We start from the raw sequence: 19,304 nt of genomic DNA on the forward strand, positions 1-19,304 counted from the left end.
AACATCTACATATAGACAAGATGTTGTCTTTTACAATAACCTAACATTTTTAAAGCTCAGAGTAAACTAGTTGGTAAATATCCAGTTATTAAAAACTGTCTTTTACTATAAACCTATTCCTTCAGACACTAACACAACCTCTGATTTATTTGGTCTGTATGATCTAAATGGAATGACTACAGTAACACTATCAAAGCAAGTTAAGAATAATGTAAATGGAGGTCATATACTGCTATTTAATTAATCCACAACAGCATGTTCATTTGTCATGGATGCAAGTAAATTGAAATTGTTTTAGTCATCTAGTTGGAAATCTCCTTAAAAGAACCTGTGAAAGAGAATGTCATTGCAACTGTCATCTGACTATGATTGTCAGATATGTGCTGAAATATGTTTATGAATGTAATTATTATCTTCTTATCCTGGAATTAAATACTGAATCTCCAGTGTCTTTGTGAGTGGAAAGTGAGATACCAAAATAATATTGAAAACATGCTGGGATGGACTTTGTGGATTGGAAGACTGCTTAATGTAAAGATGGTATTGTCATTAATGTGTAAGGACAGAAAGCTCTCCACATCTGATTTTCATGCATATTTTGTTGTACAAGTCAATATTCAAAAATATCTTAAAGACTTAAAAAAACAAAAAGAAGATGAAAAGGAAATCTAGTTCATGTTTGTTCGATTGGCTTCTTAGTTTCTAAAAATTGTATTATCTTTTAAGGCAATATCATGAATACCTGTGACTACCAATATAGCTTGCACTATTGATCACGCATAGTTTCCTGCCAGAGAAGGAAACTGTGGTGTGAGTAAGGATAGATCTGATTCCCCTGTGGATCCTCTTACCTTTTAAGGAGTTCATCATAGTGAAAGAAGGATACACTGACTTGGGGTGATAGGGATGGGTTCCTTCTTTGACTAGAGGACAGCAGTTAACTGCGGAAGCACTCTGAAAAAAACTTGGAATATTACACTTTAGCAGAAAACCCAATACCCAAAACTAAATGCCACAGAATCACAGAATCACAGAATCATATAGGTTGGAAAAGACCTTTAAGATCATCGAGTCCAACCATAAACCTAACACTGCCAAAACCACCACTACACCATGTCTCTAAGTACCTCATCCAAACGTCCTTTAAATACCTCCAGGGATGGCGACTCAAACACTTCCCTGGGCAGCCTGTTCCAATGCTTGATAACCCTCTCGGTGAAGAAAAATTTCCTAATATCCAGTCTAAACCTCCCCTGGTGCAACTTGAGGCCATTTCCTCTTGTCCTATCACTTGTTACCTGGGAGAAGAGACCGACCCCCACCTCGCTACAACCTCCTTTCAGGTAGTTGTAGAGAGTGATGAGGTCTCCCCTCAGCCTCCTTTTCTCCAGGCTAAACAGTCCCAGCTCCCTCAGCCGTTCCTCATCAGACTTGTGCTCCAGACCCTTCACCAGCTTCGTTGCCCTTCTCTGCACACGCTCCAGTACCTCAATATCCCTCTTGTAGTGGGGGGCCCAAAACTGAACACAGTATTCGAGGTGCGGCCTCACCAGTGCCGAGTACAGGGGCACAATCACTTCCCTAGTCCTGCTGGCCACGCTATTTTTGATACAAGCCAGGATGCCATTGGCTTTCTTGGCCACCTGGGCACACTGCTGGCTCATATTCAGGCGGCTGTCAACCAACACTCCCAGGTCCTTCTCTGCCAGGCAGCTTTCCAGCCACTCTTCCCCAAGCCTGTAGCGTTGCATGGGGTTGCTGTGGCCCAAGTGCAGGACCTTGCACTTGGCCTTGTTAAACCTCATACAATTCACCCCAGCCCATCGATCCAGCCTGTCCAGGTCCCTCTGCAGAGCCTGCCTACCCTCCAGCAGATCAACACTCCCACACAACTTGGTGTCATCTGCAAACTTACTGAGAGTACACTCGATCCCTTCGTCCAGATCATTGATAAAGATATTAAACAGAACTGGCCCCAACACCGAGCCCTGGGGAACACCGCTTGTGACCGGCCGCCAACTGGAGTAAACTCCATTCACCACCACTCTTTGGGCCCGGCCGTCCAGCTGGTTCTTTACCCAGCGAAGAGTACACCCGTCCAAGCCATGAGCAGCCAGTTTCTCCAGGAGAATGCTGTGGGAAACCGTGTCAAAGGCTTTACTGAAGTCTAGATAGACAACATCCACAGCCTTTCCCTCATCCACTAGGTGGGTCACCTTGTCATAGAAGGAGATCAGGTTGGTCAAGCAGGACCTGCCTTTCCTGAACCCATGCTTGCTGGGCTTGATCCCTTGGTTATTCTCTACATGCCGTGTGATAGCACTCAGGATGATCTGCTCCATCAGCTTCCCCGGCACCGAGGTCAGGCTAACAGGCCTGTAGTTCCCCAGGTCCTCCTTCCGGCCCTTCTTGAAGATGGGTGTCACATTCGCTAATCTCCAGTCAGCAGGGACTTCCCCAGTTAGCCAGGACTGCTGGTAAATGATGGAAAGGGGCTTGGTGAGCTCTTCTGCCAGCTCCTTCAACACTCTCGGTTGGATCTCATCAGGCCCCATAGACCTGTGAGTGTCTAAGTGGTGCAGCAGGTCACTCACCATTTCCCCCTGGATTATGGGGGCTCCAGTCTGGTCCCCTTCCCTATCTTCCAACTCCAGGGGCTGGGTACCCATAGAACATTCGGCCCTGCTATTAAAGACTGAGGCAAAGAAGGCATTAAGTACCTCAGCCTTTTCCTCATCCTTGGTCACTGTGTTTCCTCCCCCATCTACTAGGGGCTGGAGATTCTCCTTACCTCTCCTTTTGCTGCCACTCCACATATCTAACTCTTAAGATGTTAATATTGGAAATACAAAAATAAATAGATGGTAGTATGTATTCTAAAAGAAAGCCATAGTATAGAGTCTGTAAAGTTTGTATGTAAAAGTAAAAACATAAGTGTGTACATAAGGTAGACATTCTCCATTTGAACTAAAGAAATCAATAGTAGGATACATATTTTAATGAATCTTTGGTAGAGATGGAAAATCAAGAGGATATTTATTATAGGAGAAACTTCTTTAACCCTCCCTTGATAAAACATTGACTATTAACAGGCTTTCCTAAACTCAATTTTACAGATTTGCTAATTAAAACGTTCAACCCATAGGCTTATAGGGTATCATTCCGTGTGAATTAGAGGTTAGTAGTATTACAAATTTATATTGTGATAGCATCTGGAGGTCTTTCATTGTTATTGTGACAGACACTGCAAGTATGATATATAATTGTCTAAAGGAGCTACAGTCTCAGAATCTTTTCCTTGCACAGTTGTAAAAAAGGTTTATACCGTTTCAGATAATGTTTGTGGATTTTCATTGTAATCTAGAATTTCTCAAAGTGTACACAGATCTTAATCATCCTAATTCCACTGAAGTACTTGAGGCTCTTCCATTGACTTCTTCAGCCTTTGGATGATGCCCATATCCAATTTGTTGTTTTTTCCTTCATTGGGGTTGGTTTTGCCATGGTAACAAAAGAAGTGGTCACCAGAGGCAGTAAAATGCTTGATGCGAATTTCTCTGTGTGAGTAAGACTGAGGAGGAAGACTCATTCCTTTGTGGTGTACCCCTACAGCTAAACCTGTCAATACAAAGGAGGACTTAAGTCATCTTGTTACAACAGTGCATGAAAAAAAACAACAATCACATGACAGTGCAGTTAGATGCAGAGTAAAAGCAAGTACAGTAATGTTCCCCCTACACAATAAAAAAGCAGTTATTTTTCAACAGCTTTGCTTCTTTTGCATCTATGATGATGTATACACTAGTGATACACATTTGTGTGCATTGACAGCATAATTCTAAGCCTCTAAGGGCCTTCAGCAAAATAACTAAAGGAAATTAAAGTATATACAGACACTATGCACATAAAAATCCCATTATCTATCAAATTTAATTACTAAAATAAAAATTCCCAAACAACAGAGCAGTTGCTAAAAAGACACAAAATTTGAACTTTTCTTGAAAGTGCTGGGATGTATCTTGAAGTAAGGTAAGGGCATACATTTCAGAGTTGTCATCACTTGAGGAAGTAGGTCATCCTTGTGTTGTCATATTCTGTATTTCATCTGTTCATAATTGAGTGGAATATTCAGCAGTCCCAACCCTATTAAAATTAAGGAGCAGATAATTCCTGACGCATGGGAGAAACACTGGTTCCTCTGAACTTTTCTGGTAATCTGCTGCAGTATTTACAACTCTCTTCCTTTAACACGTGTGGGAGAAAAAGAAGGGATCAGACCAGCTGACCAAGTTTCGTGAGTGCTTTCATCTTTTCAGGATCCAAATCAAAACCTTAGGGCATTAGGGATAACTTGCTGATTGCTCTACCGCTCTATAAAATAGACCTTTTTATTTAAGATTTTAGATTTTAGGGGGTATTCTTTGAAACCTTCTGACTGAATAAAATGTTACAGTTTCTGGTGCCAGGGTATTAGTTTTTAGCACATTCACAGAATCACATAATGGTTGCAGTTGAAAGGGACCTGTGAAGGTCATCAGGCTTTGTTTGGCAGGATAATAACAAGGTAGAGAAGAATTTCTTGGGATGTACCAACACTTTAGAAACATAGGTGGACTGTTTGGCACCTTTTTGAGCCCTTACGTTCTTGTTATCAGTCCAGCATCCAAGATGTGTTTATTCAGAAATTCAGAGTCCCTGAAAGCTTCTGTTAGTGAGCAAACACAAACTTGAATGGAAGACATTAAGGATAAGGAAAAACAAAAAGGAGGGAAAGATCCAAATAGTGGTTGCGCATAGTCACTGCATTCAAGCTAAAGGCTCCAGAGCAGATTTTGGGGGCTAATTTGGGGGCACCAATATACTGGTCAATGCTATGTCGTTGCCATTGTGCGTTCTCCCATATCTTTATTGTTTTCTTACTTGTTGCAGTTTCTTCCAGCTCAAAAATCAAGGTGATATTCACTAGGTCAGCTGTAGACATGAGTAAGTGGTCTCATCAGCTATGCTCTTGCCCTGGTCAGTGGACACAAAGAGGCACTTTTAAAGTGCCAGTCTTTTTATCTAATGTCCTGTGATAGGTGAGATTAACTGCCTTCTAAATGTTCCTGTTTTTCTCCATTGAAGATAAAAGTTACCAACCACAATTATAAATGTCTACACAATACACATCCACAGTTTACTGGAAATCCTGCTTTCTCACCTGCTTACGTAGTGCCTACCCCAGTGTTTTGAACAATGCTAAGCTACAAATAAGATTTACCAGCCTAAAGAATAAGTGTTCAGTTAGATCGCACTGAATAATTGTACAGTAATTCCAATAAACTTGAATTTATGTGATTTGAGTGTCTTCTAATAGCCTGGAATGTTTCTTTCTCCCTCTAAAAGCACAAAATATATTGCCATTAAGAGATGCTGGAAGATGCTTAAAGCAACTGAAGGCAAAAAAAATCAAGAGGTAGTTTTTAAGGGATTTAATGACAGTTTTACTCCAAAACATTTTACTCTAAAGATGGCAAGCTAAAACAGCCTTCAGAAATTTAAGATTTCTTTTATTAGAACTGCTTTATTTCCTTCAGTAATGATTAGAATTCCCATAATCTAAGACAAAAGATTGTGGACTGCAGCCATAGAATAAAATAGATTTTACTTTTATTGCTGCCCATCAGACAGCAAGTAAAAAAAGTAAAGTGCCTTACAGCAGCATGCAGAAATGGCAGCTCATCAAGCAGACTATATGCTAAGGTATCACAGCTCAGAACAAATACCAGCACTGTCCGTGGCAGTGCCTTTTAACAGTCAAAGGTGAAGTATCATTTTTTTGGCATTTTTTTGTTCTAGGTTTCTGTTGCACTTCAAAGCTGACATAAAGAGTAGTAAGCTTGATTCTGTTCTTATTTTGATATTAGTTGTATCTTCCAACACACTGACCAAAGTCTTTTGAGTCTTTTGTGTATATACCATAATTGAGCTGCATAAGCCTGGAGAGCAATCGTAGTCTTCAATAGCTATGCACAGCAGTAGCCAGAAAGCATATAGCAAATATTTCTACTGATGCATACAGGAAAAATAGGTAAGAGTCTCTCACTCATTTTTGCTATATTGGCTTCCCAGTGGCCACAGAAATAAATATATAAAACCCATTTTTTGTCATGTCAGTTCTTGTGACTTTAAAAGTACACACCAACAAGTCACATAAGCAGTGGTAACTGGGTACATACACAACTCTGCAATGAAAGCAGTTGAAAATAACTTATTTTATGTCATAGTTGTGGTGGCTTAAAAGTAAGCTTATCAATTAATGACAATAATCTGACATGCTGAGATAACTTGGTCTTCCTCAATCACATACTGAAAGCTTTCATTTGAGAAAGAGATGAACGCTGGTCTCTTTTTGCATTGTTCAGATAACAATCTCAGCTTGATTGCAACTTCAAACAAAAAAAAGGCATTCTCAAACTAAAAAAGTAATGGTTTTCTCCTTCTGTTGACAAACTTGTTTATTCTGCAGAACTTTTTGCTGGTTTTTGTTTTAAGTTGATGCTTTACTTGTACCTGAACCAGCTTTTGTGGATTTCTATGATCTCTCTTTGGTGGCTGAAAGATAGCTTGACATTTAATGTTGACTAAATGCTATGAATCTATTTAATGCTAATAATATAATGCATTCTGCTCATGAGTACTATTACAGTAATGCAGTTTGTAAAACTGGTAGGATTTCATGAATCATTGAGTGATTTTGTTGGCAATCACATCATATATTGAAATCAGCTGCATTTCTCCGTACCACCAGTCCTATTGTATCATACTCCAAACTGCAAATCACTAATGGCAAAGAAGGTCTTCTAGTTTCAAACGTAAATTTATCTATCGACAATTTATATCCATTTGGTTTGCAGCCAGTATACGTTTCCTCCTATATAAGTCATATTTGTGGGATTCATTTCCCTAGGTTAAATTAGCCATGTTCTTCTAACCTCTTCTCCGAAAATCAGCCATCTGACTAAGCATTTGTTTGCACATCCTTTCGCCTCTTGAGGTGAAATCCAAAAATATGTTTAAGATCCTAAGTGACATTTTAGACAAAATTTATGTGTAATAAAATACTGGAAAACTGCCTGTGACCTTCACAGGCACACAGTATCTATGAAAACCTTTCTATATTTTCCTAATTCTGGACACCACAGAGGCTCAACTGTGGACGCTCTCTCTGCCAAGCTTAGGCAGTTACCTCCTGCCTAACACTCTTTGGACAGAGAAGAGTGTGGGGTTTTTATATTTTATTTTTGTATTTTTTTCTCCTGCCAGATCTGCAGTCTGATTTGGTGGTCATGCTCTGAATACTCTATCATTCTGTGCAATGGTGGTGGTAACTGTTTTACATGTAGGTCTAGCAATTTAAATATTTCCCCTAAAGGTAGGAGATCTGAGTCCTCAGTCTGTGTGGGATTTGAATTTGTAGTTCACACATCCCAAAGAAATGCTCAGGCCACCATTCCCATTCTAGATGGGAATGTAACCTTCCCTGTGTGCATCATTTTGTTCAGGCAATGTCTACCATACGCAGAGGGACTCAGCAAGGAAGATGTACAGACTTTAGGAGTACACTGCAATTATTTGTTGATGAATACACACAGCAGGCAGATACAGCGGAGGAACTGTTAATATTAATGTACTCACCACCCCAGTGAGGCCCTTGAATAGCGTTTGCTGACCAGGCAATCATCAGTCAGGTTAGGAAGCATCAACTTCTCCTGCTCCTTGGAACAGACCAACCGACCGTCGCTGTTGCTGAGTTGCTGCCATCTGCTTCTGTGTATTTTTCTTTTGGTTTTATACCTCTTCATGTCAGTATTTTTCTTCTTTGAATTCTTCTCCCAATGACACTCTGTGGTTTTGCTCTTGTTTTTTTTTTTTTTAATTTTCTTTCATCACCTGGCTTTCTCTCAAACACCTTCTCACATCTTAACAGCCTTTTTCTGAGTAAAACTGACTTGAGGACTCACAGTTGTTCTGCACCAACCTAGGCCTTACATCATAGACATCTGAACCTCTGGGCCGAGGGTTTCAAGAGTTCCTTCTCTCCTGTTTGCAAAAAGGGCCATTCTGTAACAAGCAGGACAAGGACCTCACAAGAGGAAGAGTGAATCCAGCTTCATGTTACAATATATGTCTCCAGGGCAGGAGGATCTGAAGGCTTCCAAAGCCTGAATATGTATCTACTTTAAACTAAACATAAGAAAAGTAACTAAAACTTCAGAAGAATGTAGGGTCGTTTCCCTCTATAGGGGATATGTTTTCCCTGCCTGGCAATTTCTTGACTCATCTCTACTAATTTGACTAATCATTTCACGGTGGCACAGGTTCAGTTATTGTTCTGGAATCCAGGTCTGCTCAACATGTAATAGTTTCAATTTTACCTGTAGAATAAATGATATTATCCAGGAAAAAAATACAAGGTTTATCTGACGCAGTCTTCCTGCCGTAAACCTATATTGCCCTTTAGTATATGACCCTTTTCTTCATCACAAGCATCAATTCAACTTTCTTTCAAATTATTTTCTAAAACTTTTTAAACATTTGAATTGGACTGGCAGACCTGTAGTTACCAGGAACACTTCCTCTACACATTAAATTAAAGTGGATGTGAGTTGAATGTGGGTAAGCTGTGTGTCACTCAGTTTGGGTGGATTATGTCTATTTTATAGCTGCTTGATTTGGCTTTCTTATGCCAATACACATTAATGAATACTATGAGACTATGATCATGCATTTCCACATCAAATATGATGATTTCTATTCTGTGTGCTCATTTCCTGTTGATATTCACTTGTGTTCAATCTCACTACTATAAAAATTTGATATTAAAGCACATATTATATGGACCATACCTTTAACTCTGAAGCAATCATAACTGCACTGTGGTTATCTTTTTATCTGCAAGGATACCAAATATTTTGTTGCTGGTTTAAATTTCCTTTGCAGAATTTGACATAGCTCAATCTTTGGAAATTCATCCCTGCTTTTTCTGATCTTCAGGATGGAGTTTGCTATGCTCATCAGATTGCTTTTCCTCCCTGGGTGGACTATTTGGTTACTTTTTCTGTTATTTCATTAAGTGGCTTATTCATATAAGATCTTGGAAACATGCTGTACAAGTTTGCGAAAATAAAACCAAATCAATTAAAAATAAATATCCAAGGTGAAACTGTCTTAGAGTCTCAGAACAACTAGTTTATATTAGTATTTATGCCAGAGATGTCTTACTTTTAAATGTAAGTTTATTGTGTTTTCTAAGAAACATACTCAGCTCTATGCTTAGTAAAAAAGAAGATGGCAAATTTGAGGAATAAGAAAAATATTTTAGTGACTGCCTGCATTGCTCCTCCCCCTGTTCTGTTTATGAGGTAATTAGGGAGAAAAAGCATGCTTTGCTTTTCATAGAAATATTCAGTTTTTTGTAATTAGCGTATGGTTTTTGATAAAGATTCTGTTTTGCAATATGATCCTTTTAGTGAAATCAGGAAGGTAATAATTTTTCAGAGATTTATTTCTTAATGCTTTTTTCATTCCTATGTTGGTTTTATGATTTTGTTTTACTGAGAACCATGAGGAGGAAGAATTAGGAAGGGATAAAGGTATGATCTAACCATGACAAAGGAAGTAGTTGGTTGGTATCTAAATGAAACTAAAGCACTTGCCTTCTGAAGTAACTTAGAAGCAACTTCCCATGTTTTATGGGAAGAAGCATTTGTTTTCACCTTCACAAATATATTAAGTCCTTTGAGTTACTTTCAGTTAGAGAAAAACTCTAGTTTACCAATTAGGGTTTGCCAAGAGTGGGTAATGAATTTATCAACATACTGCAATAAAAATTCCTTGACTGGCAGAGAGATGGAATAGTTGACTTATTATTTTCAACTTGAAATTATCTAACATTGTGGTATGACAATACAAAAGCAAAGGAACTGAAATGCCTAAGCTCTTGCATGACAACTGAAAAATAGACATTCACAAGGAATGTTAGATCTATGCCCGTTTCACGATGACATTTTTTTATTATGAAACTGAGTGAGGGGAACATTGTAACACAGCTACTTTGTTCTGTCCAGCAATATGGGGTTGTAAGGATTGCTGAAAACACAGGGAGAAAGCCATGGATTCAGAATATTAAAGCACACTGGTATCACTTGTGATGCCAATAATAGTGCCTACTGCCAATTCAGGAACCAAAGGGTGTGCAGAATTCTGTAAAGAACTAAGAAGATTTATCTAGTGAAGACTGCTGAAAGATGATGTCCATTTCCCAAGTCCTAATAAATTTGGGTTGACAGGCTAACTGAAAAAATAGCCTTAGGGAAAAGCTTGCATTCAGGGCATGAGGTTAACTGAGGAAAAGACAAGTCTAAAACTGAGGCATATGACTTCATGGTACAAAATTTGATTTTACAGAGAGAAACTTTCTGAGAGAGAATCAAGAGCTAGAAGGCTAGTGATATAAGAAGATTTTTGTAGGCTCTTTTATGATCAAATATCCACGTGATTGTAAAAACTTAGATTGGAATTTAAAACACATAGCTTGGGAGAAGTATTTGCCATGCCTATATATCAACACTAAAAAATAAAGGGGTAAACAGATGCAGATATAACAAAAGTCCAAGCGGACAGTAGCAAGGTGCATTAAATCACTGCGTATCTGGACAACTCCAGGTCATTTCACTAGCATCACTTGCATCAGTATGGCAGGGAGGCAAGACTGGAACTTCCATCACTTGACAAGATTTAGTGCAGTTTGCCAATTTGCTCATCATCACCTTCCTTTTCTCATCTTAATTGTCACTATTTTCCTTTTTAAGAGACTTGTTCTACTATGTGCTCAGCACAAAGCACAGTCCTTGAGTTGAAGAACTTTACTCCAGGGAAAAGAGACTGAATAAGGACAGTGAGCAAAGCTGAGAGGAAACAGTGGCTGGGTAGCTGTTTTGGTTTGTAAATGCTTAATACTATTACTAAAGTTGTTAAAGTTATTATAGGCAGTTCAAAGAATTGACTCTGTGAAGGATTAAATGAGAGAAGGGAAGTGAGTTGATGAATCTGAGAAGGAGAAAGTTATGAGCAGTGAGTAGGCTGCAGCTGAAGAGGTACTAAATGGGATCTACATAACCAGTAGGGCTAGGAGAAGTAATAAGAGCCAAATGTAGATGTATAGAAAAGAAACAAACATAGAGACCCTAGAAACTGCATATGGATATATTATAAGGAAATAAATGGAATTTATGTCGCAAACAAATGGTACTGTGAGAACGTGTGGATTTAATGTATAAATTAACATGTTCTTTAAGAATATCTATATAGCATGTACATGAAATTCAGCAAACTCTTGAACCACGGATTATTTCATGGTAGAAGCCACTAATTATGTTTTTATGAAATTAAAGATGGTTAAGGCTAGATTCTGAGAAGCTTAATAACATTTATATATTGTCTCATTCCCATGCCCCGTGCTGACAGAAGCTATATTAGCACAAATAATAATGGTATTATTTCTGCTTCCATTGTGAAATGAGTATTTGTCAGGCTGATTGAAGAAGGCAAAACTTGACCCCTTTTTAGTGGGTTTAAAAGCTTCTGGGCCCTCCAATGAATTTTATAAAAAAATTGATCTATTATAATTATCTAGTCAACTTTTTGTAGTGGTTGTTACAATCTTTATGAGAAAAGAATCAAGGATACTATGAAATTGGATCCTTTTTCTGTAGTTTACTTATGCTAAATGTTATCTAGTATATTTAGTCACGTACAGACTCCTGATAATACTAACATCATGATTTTCTGTGGGGCTAATTTGTTTCCTGGTGTATTACTTCTATTTTAAGTTTATAAAAGATGGTTCACAAAATACTTATGGCTTCCAATATTGTTTTCTAGGCAAAAAAAGTTGCTGCCCATAAAAAGGGAGGAAACTGTAGTAAAAATTCCAGATAAACCCCTTTAACAGAAACATTTGCAAGAAAACTAAGTTATATTTTACATACTTTTCAAAAAACAAGTAACTTTTATTTGTATTTCTTAATTAGTGCTTCCCAGACAAATGATGTGTAGTTGGAGCACTTTAAGTCCTATGGAGGAGGATAATACTCCCTGGAGGCTTATTTTTTAATGCTTTTTTCCACAGAAAAAATAAATCCAAATTATATTTAATAGTCTGATACAGAGCCACATTCAGTTTGGAGTTGCAAAGGGTATAGTAACTATTAGGGGCTTCATTGCATTTGGTGACAGCTGATTCAGTCGATAAACTGCATTTCTTGGGACAATATTGACAAATATTTGTAATAAATATTTATTTGTTATAAATATTCAATTGCTAGGACTCACTAGTTTTGTCATTTTCTGTAAAAGTAGAATAATAAATACACAAGGCAATTGTTAGATGACCTGAATGATAATGCATGCATTCTTGCATTTCTTGTGCCTGAAACAAAATTTGTCAGCCAAAGAAAATTATTTTATACATTAAATAGCCTCTCCTTAGCTGCATTTCAACAAAATGAGCCCACATGAGCTTTTCTTACTGAATTTTGTTTCACATGCAATTGTCATTTCATCTGCAACTCTTGTGATTCATATTTCATTTATCAGCTTAATCAGCTATTTTTTCAAAGGGGCAGGATCATAGCAGTGATTCAATTATTTTAAAAACAATTAAAAAACAAGAGAATTGTAAAGCCATTTAACAATGGGATTTGTATCTGAAGTATGGAGATAGACTTCACAAATTTGGGTTTTGGTAGATTTTAAATAATTCCAGAAAGTGTTTGAAACCAGCCAATCTCAAAATGTCTTGATTTCCAAAGACACCAAAAATCATAGTATCCTGGACATACCTACTGTGCATAGAAACTTTACTAAACACCAATGCGCTCAGAAATATCCTGGATGGGATGTGGGAGCTGAGCACATAAGCTCCATCGTTAGAGATGAACAGAGAGATGCCTCACTTCTGGTTAACTATCTTGAAAAGCCATTTGGGGTCCTATCATGACCAACCCTTATCACTCTGTGGGAAATGCCATATCAATGGCAATACGCTGGCATCACCAAGTGTTAAGTACTCTGCGTAGGAAAACCTGCCAGTGCATTTGTTGAAGATAGGCCCCTGCCCCTCTTTACACTGAAAAACGCAAGTTACACGGAGTCAGAAGGAGAGCAGAGAGTCTGGTGCTTACGCCCCTGTCATTTGGGCTTTCTTTGCTGGCAGGGGCAGAGCTGGAGTTCCAGTCTCTGCTTTTGGTGTTACCTCATTTATTACTGTATTACTTGTTAATAGAAAATGCATGAATGTTTCTGGAGTTGCACAGTTCTGCCAGATACCCTTTCTTCTGACTAAATGCCACATCTTCTGGGCAACTGATTATATACCATTGGATATTCTGAAATATTCAATGGTATATAACTGATCAGTCATGCATACTGTCCTAATATTATCAGCAGTATTACCTATATAATTACTAATAGAACAATTTTGCTCCGTTTTTCACGTGCTTCATATTCAGTAGGTCACTAAGTTCTCTAAATCAGACAAATACAATAACTGAATTGCTGAGACCATCCATCGTCACAGTAAAAGGAGTTAAGAACAAGCATACAAAGATTTTAATGTACAGCATAGACCTGTTATCCTCCAGTGAAGCTCATTTTGCACTAGCAAAGTAGAGCTGCATTATCTGTTCTAGTATCCAGAAGATTCTGGGCTTTTTCTTTCCTTTCAGTACTTTTCTGTGTTTAAAATTTCCTTTTGCTATTCTAAAGAAACTATACCCCAACTCCCACTGGAAACAGCCTGATTACTCCTCTCACGTAGTAGCTAGGCAACTGGCAACAAGATCTTTTGCACAGATATAAGCATTTGCCCTTTTTTTCTGATTTTCTGGGAGGAAGAGTAAAAGGAGCCAGTGTGCAGCAGGGATTTAGCAGTATAGAGAGCAGGCACGTAATCTTCCTTTTGGGTTACAGCCATATTAAATTAAAACACACTGATACATCTATAAAAATTCAAGAGGGGAAGGTAACTTCTGAAGAGAAATACAAAGAGCCATGAGTCCTAGTTGGTCGCCTTTTACTCAGATTTACAAAATTAGAACTATTGATAGATTATAGAGGCTTTAGAAAACAATAGATGTTAGAAATATATAAGCAAACTTTGTACATAAAGGTCATCAATACTTTGGAACAATGTAATTGCTGTTAGTTTTCACAGTATATTTTTATATTTGTTCAGCTTGGCTTTCTGGAACCTTTCATGCTTCATTTCTGTTAGAAAGGTGTTATGGATCTTCCTGCAAGAGCAGCAAACAAAGAAAATAACTTTTCAGTATGCATAGCATTCAGATTAAAAGTATTCAACTGTATCAGTTGAAAACACCATATGATTTTACTGTTAAGTTTTCAAATAAGTAACTTCATATGTTTGTTGTATCACAGGTACAGGAATGGCTGTGCTTAAACTGCCAGACCCAACGGGCAATGTCAGGACAACTTGGGGATATGGGCAAGGTGCCACTTCCGAAAACAGGCCCTTCACAACCAGTATCCAAACCACCTGCTACTCCTCAAAAGCAGCCTATGCCTGCTGTCTCACATTCCCCTCAGAAGACTTCCACACCACCTACTCCAGCAGCAGCAAAATCAAAAGAAGAACCAGGCGTTCAGAAGGACGTTCCAAAACTTCAGCAGGGGAGACTGGAAAAAACATTGTCAGCTGATAAAATCCAACAAGGAATTCAAAAAGAAGATGCAAAACTTAAGCAGGGAAAACTTGTCAAGACACCCTCAGCTGATAAAATCCAACGTGTTTCTCAGAAGGAAGACCCAAGACTCCAGCAAACAAAACTGACAAAGACAGCCTCATCTGATAAAATTTTGCATGGAGTTCAGAAGGAGGATGCAAAATTTCAAGAGGCAAAACTGTCAAAAACATCCTCAGCTGATAAAATTTTGCATGGAGTTCAGAAGGAAGAGATAAAACTTCAAGAGGCAAAATTGGCAAAGATACCCTCAGCTGACAAAATTTTACACGGAATTCAGAAAGAAGACCCAAAACTCCAACAGATGAAAATGGCAAAGGCACTATCAGCTGACAAAATCCAACCTGCAGCTCAGAAGGAAGATGCACAGCTTCAGGAGGTCAAATTGTCAAAGGCAATTTCAGTTGATAAAATCCAACATGGAATTCAGAAAGAAGATCCAAAACTTCAACATGAGAAAATCATGAAAACATCATCAGTAGAGAAAATCCAACAGGAAGCTCAAAAAGAAGAATCAAAACTTCAGCAAGGGAAACTGTCAAAGACACTGTCAGCAGATAAAATTCCTGCAACAATAAGCTCAGACCAAAAGAAACCCCTAAGCACATTGGAAGAAGGTAAAAAACCTGTGCTCCCAGAAAAGCGTACACCACATCCAGAGGACAAAAAGGAACAAATTACAGCTGAGACTAAAGACCATGCTGCTGAACAGAAAGCAGAAATTGAAGCACCTTATAAGGGACTGCAAGCTAAGAAGCAGGAGGATGTTAAGAAAGAGGGTTTGACAACTGGGATTTCACAAATGGTTTTGAAAGCTGAAAAAGCTCAGGATGAAGAAATTCCTGTTCGAACAGCACCTGTGCCAGGAACTGACCACGTGGAAGCAGTGAGAGAAAAAATAGTAAGTGGCTTCTGTCTCCCACCCCCCTTCTCCCTTGCTACCCTTTAGAATCTGATCCTGACAGACCCTCTCCTTTGTGTCTCCCTGCTCTTTATTGTTATTCTCTGTACGGGATGATTTTAAGTGACCAAATCAATGACTCCCGTTAAGTGAAAGTTTCACCAGTTAGTCCTATGCTCTACATGCAACTTTTCAATACTTCTTGCGTGATTTTTAATCTCAAGCAGTTAAGCATTTGAAACCAAGGCAAAGTTCCTGTTTAATCATTTTTCCAATATTTCTGATTTATTTACCTGCTTCTGTAGAATCCCCGGACTTGGAGCTTAATTGTTGCAATTGGAGTGTTTTCACAGTTCTTAATCCCAAAAGGGAATAATCTGTGATGGTAAGGTGTACAATGTTTTGCAATACCAAAATATAATAAACATTTGAGGAATACTTTGTGGTGCCTGAACATGGCATGTTAAAGTATGCAACCTTTACATCTTTTTACTCTTTCATTTGCTTATCTCATATGGACAAGTACTTTCAGGTAGGGCTCTTGGTGGGCTCTCAAGTCAGATGAATGGATGAGTTTATGACAGCATATGCTAGAGGTCTGCATTTCTTAAATAAATGCATTTGCTGGATGTGAAGTCACCAACAAGTCACTTCATCAGCTGAAGTGAGTAATATACACAGTTTGTTGAGAAATGAAAAAGGATGGGTTTTTATATATGCACCGCAAATTAGGTGCTGATTATTATGATATGAAAGTAGGAGTAGATTTAGGAAAAGTGTTTAACCTTTGCCAAAATTATGTTTTCAAATAATCCCAGTCACAAAGGTGAAGGGTTTTTGTTTGTTTGTTTGTTTGTTTGTTTTTTCTTCCTTGTGATAACCAAGATATTTGGACAGAAAAATATTCTGATTCAGAAATTGTGCTGTGGAAAATACTACTATTTTTAAAAACCAAGTTTCCTGTCTGAAATATATCTCCTATCAGATGTTGTGTTTCCTCCTCCTGATGGTATCAAGAGGTATGGTGTCCCCTGATTGTACTGAGGGAATCTCTGAATTATGCTCAGAGTACTATAGCCAGAAACCCTCCCTTTTGCAAGAAAGAAGAAGGAAATCTAAGAAAATCCTATATCAATTTGATTATCTTGTATCAAACATAAGACACTATTGCAGGACTTTTCAAGAACAGTAAGCTTAATTTTGTTAACAAAATGTCACTTCTGGGGATTTTTTTAAATTCATATCAGAAAACCTAAGAAGTAGAGTTAGAATTTTGTTACTGTTGTTAAAAATTTGGGGTATTTTTCTGTTGAAAAACATTTGTAAGGGAAAACTTTCATCACGTGCTAGTCTCAGTCCTGTCTGGTCATTTTTATGTTCTATAAGGAGGTGAAAGCATATTATACTCTGGACAAATATAACACATCTATTGGATTTCCATCTCTGATAGCAACAGATTTTAATTGTAGATTACTTAGTGATTTGTAATGTGGTGCACACATATATTTCACTCTTATTTCACTTATATTTTACTTCCTCCCACTGCCTTCTAACTGAAATCAGAACTTCTTGAGTTACTACCATAAATAGGGATTATCTTTCTTTTGCTCTTGTTATCAGACTTTGAAGCACACTTAGCTGAAGTTTGTAAAGCAGAATTTTCATGAACAAAAAAACCCCCATACATATCTACTTCTAACTATTTTTGAAATTAGAACACTCTGAAATAAAAACCAGAATTGAATGAATGAAAAAGGAATAGTTATATTTACACAAAAAGACTTTTTTTTTTCCTTTTTTCCCCCTTTTTTGCTCTTTGGAAAAATCCTAAAAAAAAAAAAAAAAAAAAAAAAAAAAAAGAAGCAGCAGCTCAAATTGTTCAGAATTAAAAATAAAGCTGGTGGCTCACCTAGCTTGTACGTCATAAAAATAACTCTGGGGTTTTTTTATTTTTATTTATTGAAGTATTTTAATGTTCTCCATGCTGTACATCAAACATTGCTAGATACAATTCTTCCCAAGAGAGCATGTGACGAAAATGGAAGAGGAGATAGCAATTTAAATATCACATATTGATTACATTTCAGTGGGTAAAGGACAATATCTAGACATTGAAGAAAATATTTTACATGTATTTCAGGATAGAATCATATGAAGGATTTCAGGTAGGTGTATTTTTAAATAGGAATCAAGGGAAAACCTAATACTTTCTGCACTTGACAAACTTCTGATGCCATTTTATATCCAAATCTGTGCAAATAGTAATTACTAACTCTTGTAGCATTCCAGTGAGATAAGTAGATAACACTATCTTCATCTTTCACTAAAAAGAAAAAAAAGACAGCAACACCCCAACAAGTCCCTAAAGACATGGGGAGGCTAAAGTTCTGATCCAGTACAATCAGTAGAATGATCCTTGGAAAATCACAGATATCAATTGTATTTAGAGATCCGGCATCCTTTGAAACAGAAGTGACTTAAATATTGACATTTTTAAATATTTGGATCTGAAAGTATGGTTTAAGGTATTGTAAAGCCATTTTTTTCTTCAAAACATTCTTTTTTCAGTAATAGTTTAAACTGCAATTACCTCAAAAAGATTTTAAAGAATAAACTGACTTTGCTCATGATTTACAGGTCCTTTTCCTGAGAAACCATCTTGTAATATTGACTAGTCACATGTGCAATAGCAGTTAGCTGTTCTAACAAGGATGCCTAGAAATCTTGGACGGCTGTGACGTACAGTTTGTCAGTATAAAACAGTAATCTTGGAACTCACAAATTAACATCTAAGTAGTTCAGCATATCTAAATGAACACATTACCATGGTGTAATTTGGACATATATTTACAACACATCAGCTATATTATATAAGTGCCCTTATACTACCTTCTGAATTTACTGAGGAATGATCGTGTGCTTAGGTTGAGTAACCAGGTAGAAATTTATATATTGTAAATTGGCATCATTATTCTAACACATGCCATTAATGACAAAACACAGACCAGGGAGCCAGAATAAGAAGGAAAAAGCTTATCTGTAAGCAGTTTTTATGGACACAAATAAAATGTTTCATTTTGATAATATAAAATTCAAATGCAGATTAAACAGTTTAGTCAACCAAAATCTTTTTTTCACTTTCTGAAACTTTTTGGTTTTGGATAATGTAGATATCTTTATTTCTTCTATAAACAGAATGACCTTTTAAAAATCATGAGTTCCTTTGCAAAACAAAATTTCTGTTCCGTGCAACAGAATGTAATCTTGCTAGCTGTAAACAAGACTTTTTTTTTTTTTTTAATCACAGTTTTCTTTTAATAGGGTTCTGATTGGGTTTGATAACCAATGGGACTTTTTAAAGCACTAAGTTTTATATTTTCAAATAAGAATATTAAAAGTGAAGAAGTGTAAGAATAAATAATACTTCTAAAGCAAAAAATTCTAATGCAAAATAGTTGTATGATGTATTGACACTGACACTGTAGAAATGCCACTAGAATAGTACAAATACATCCTACATTAGATCATTCTTACCATTAGTTAAAGAGGTTGCATTTGCTGTTTTTAAACAGTCTTGTCCAGCCTGCAGCTTTTTTAAG

General features: G+C 37.3%; 1 protein-coding gene across 1 annotated transcript in view; it reads left to right on the forward strand.

The window, feature by feature from the left end:
- Nucleotides 1–19,304, forward strand: part of PCLO (piccolo presynaptic cytomatrix protein) — a 389,706-nt gene that overhangs the window by 167,232 nt on the left and 203,170 nt on the right. The window contains exons 4-5 of the mRNA XM_075491522.1: nucleotides 14,482–14,958; nucleotides 15,034–15,705. Of these exons, the coding sequence (XP_075347637.1) occupies nucleotides 14,482–14,958; nucleotides 15,034–15,705 (1,149 nt within the window). The remainder of the gene's footprint in view (nucleotides 1–14,481; nucleotides 14,959–15,033; nucleotides 15,706–19,304) is intronic.

The sequence above is a fragment of the Mycteria americana genome, chromosome 1 (genome assembly GCF_035582795.1).
Source record: "Mycteria americana isolate JAX WOST 10 ecotype Jacksonville Zoo and Gardens chromosome 1, USCA_MyAme_1.0, whole genome shotgun sequence".
Taxonomy (NCBI): Eukaryota; Metazoa; Chordata; class Aves; order Ciconiiformes; family Ciconiidae; genus Mycteria; species Mycteria americana.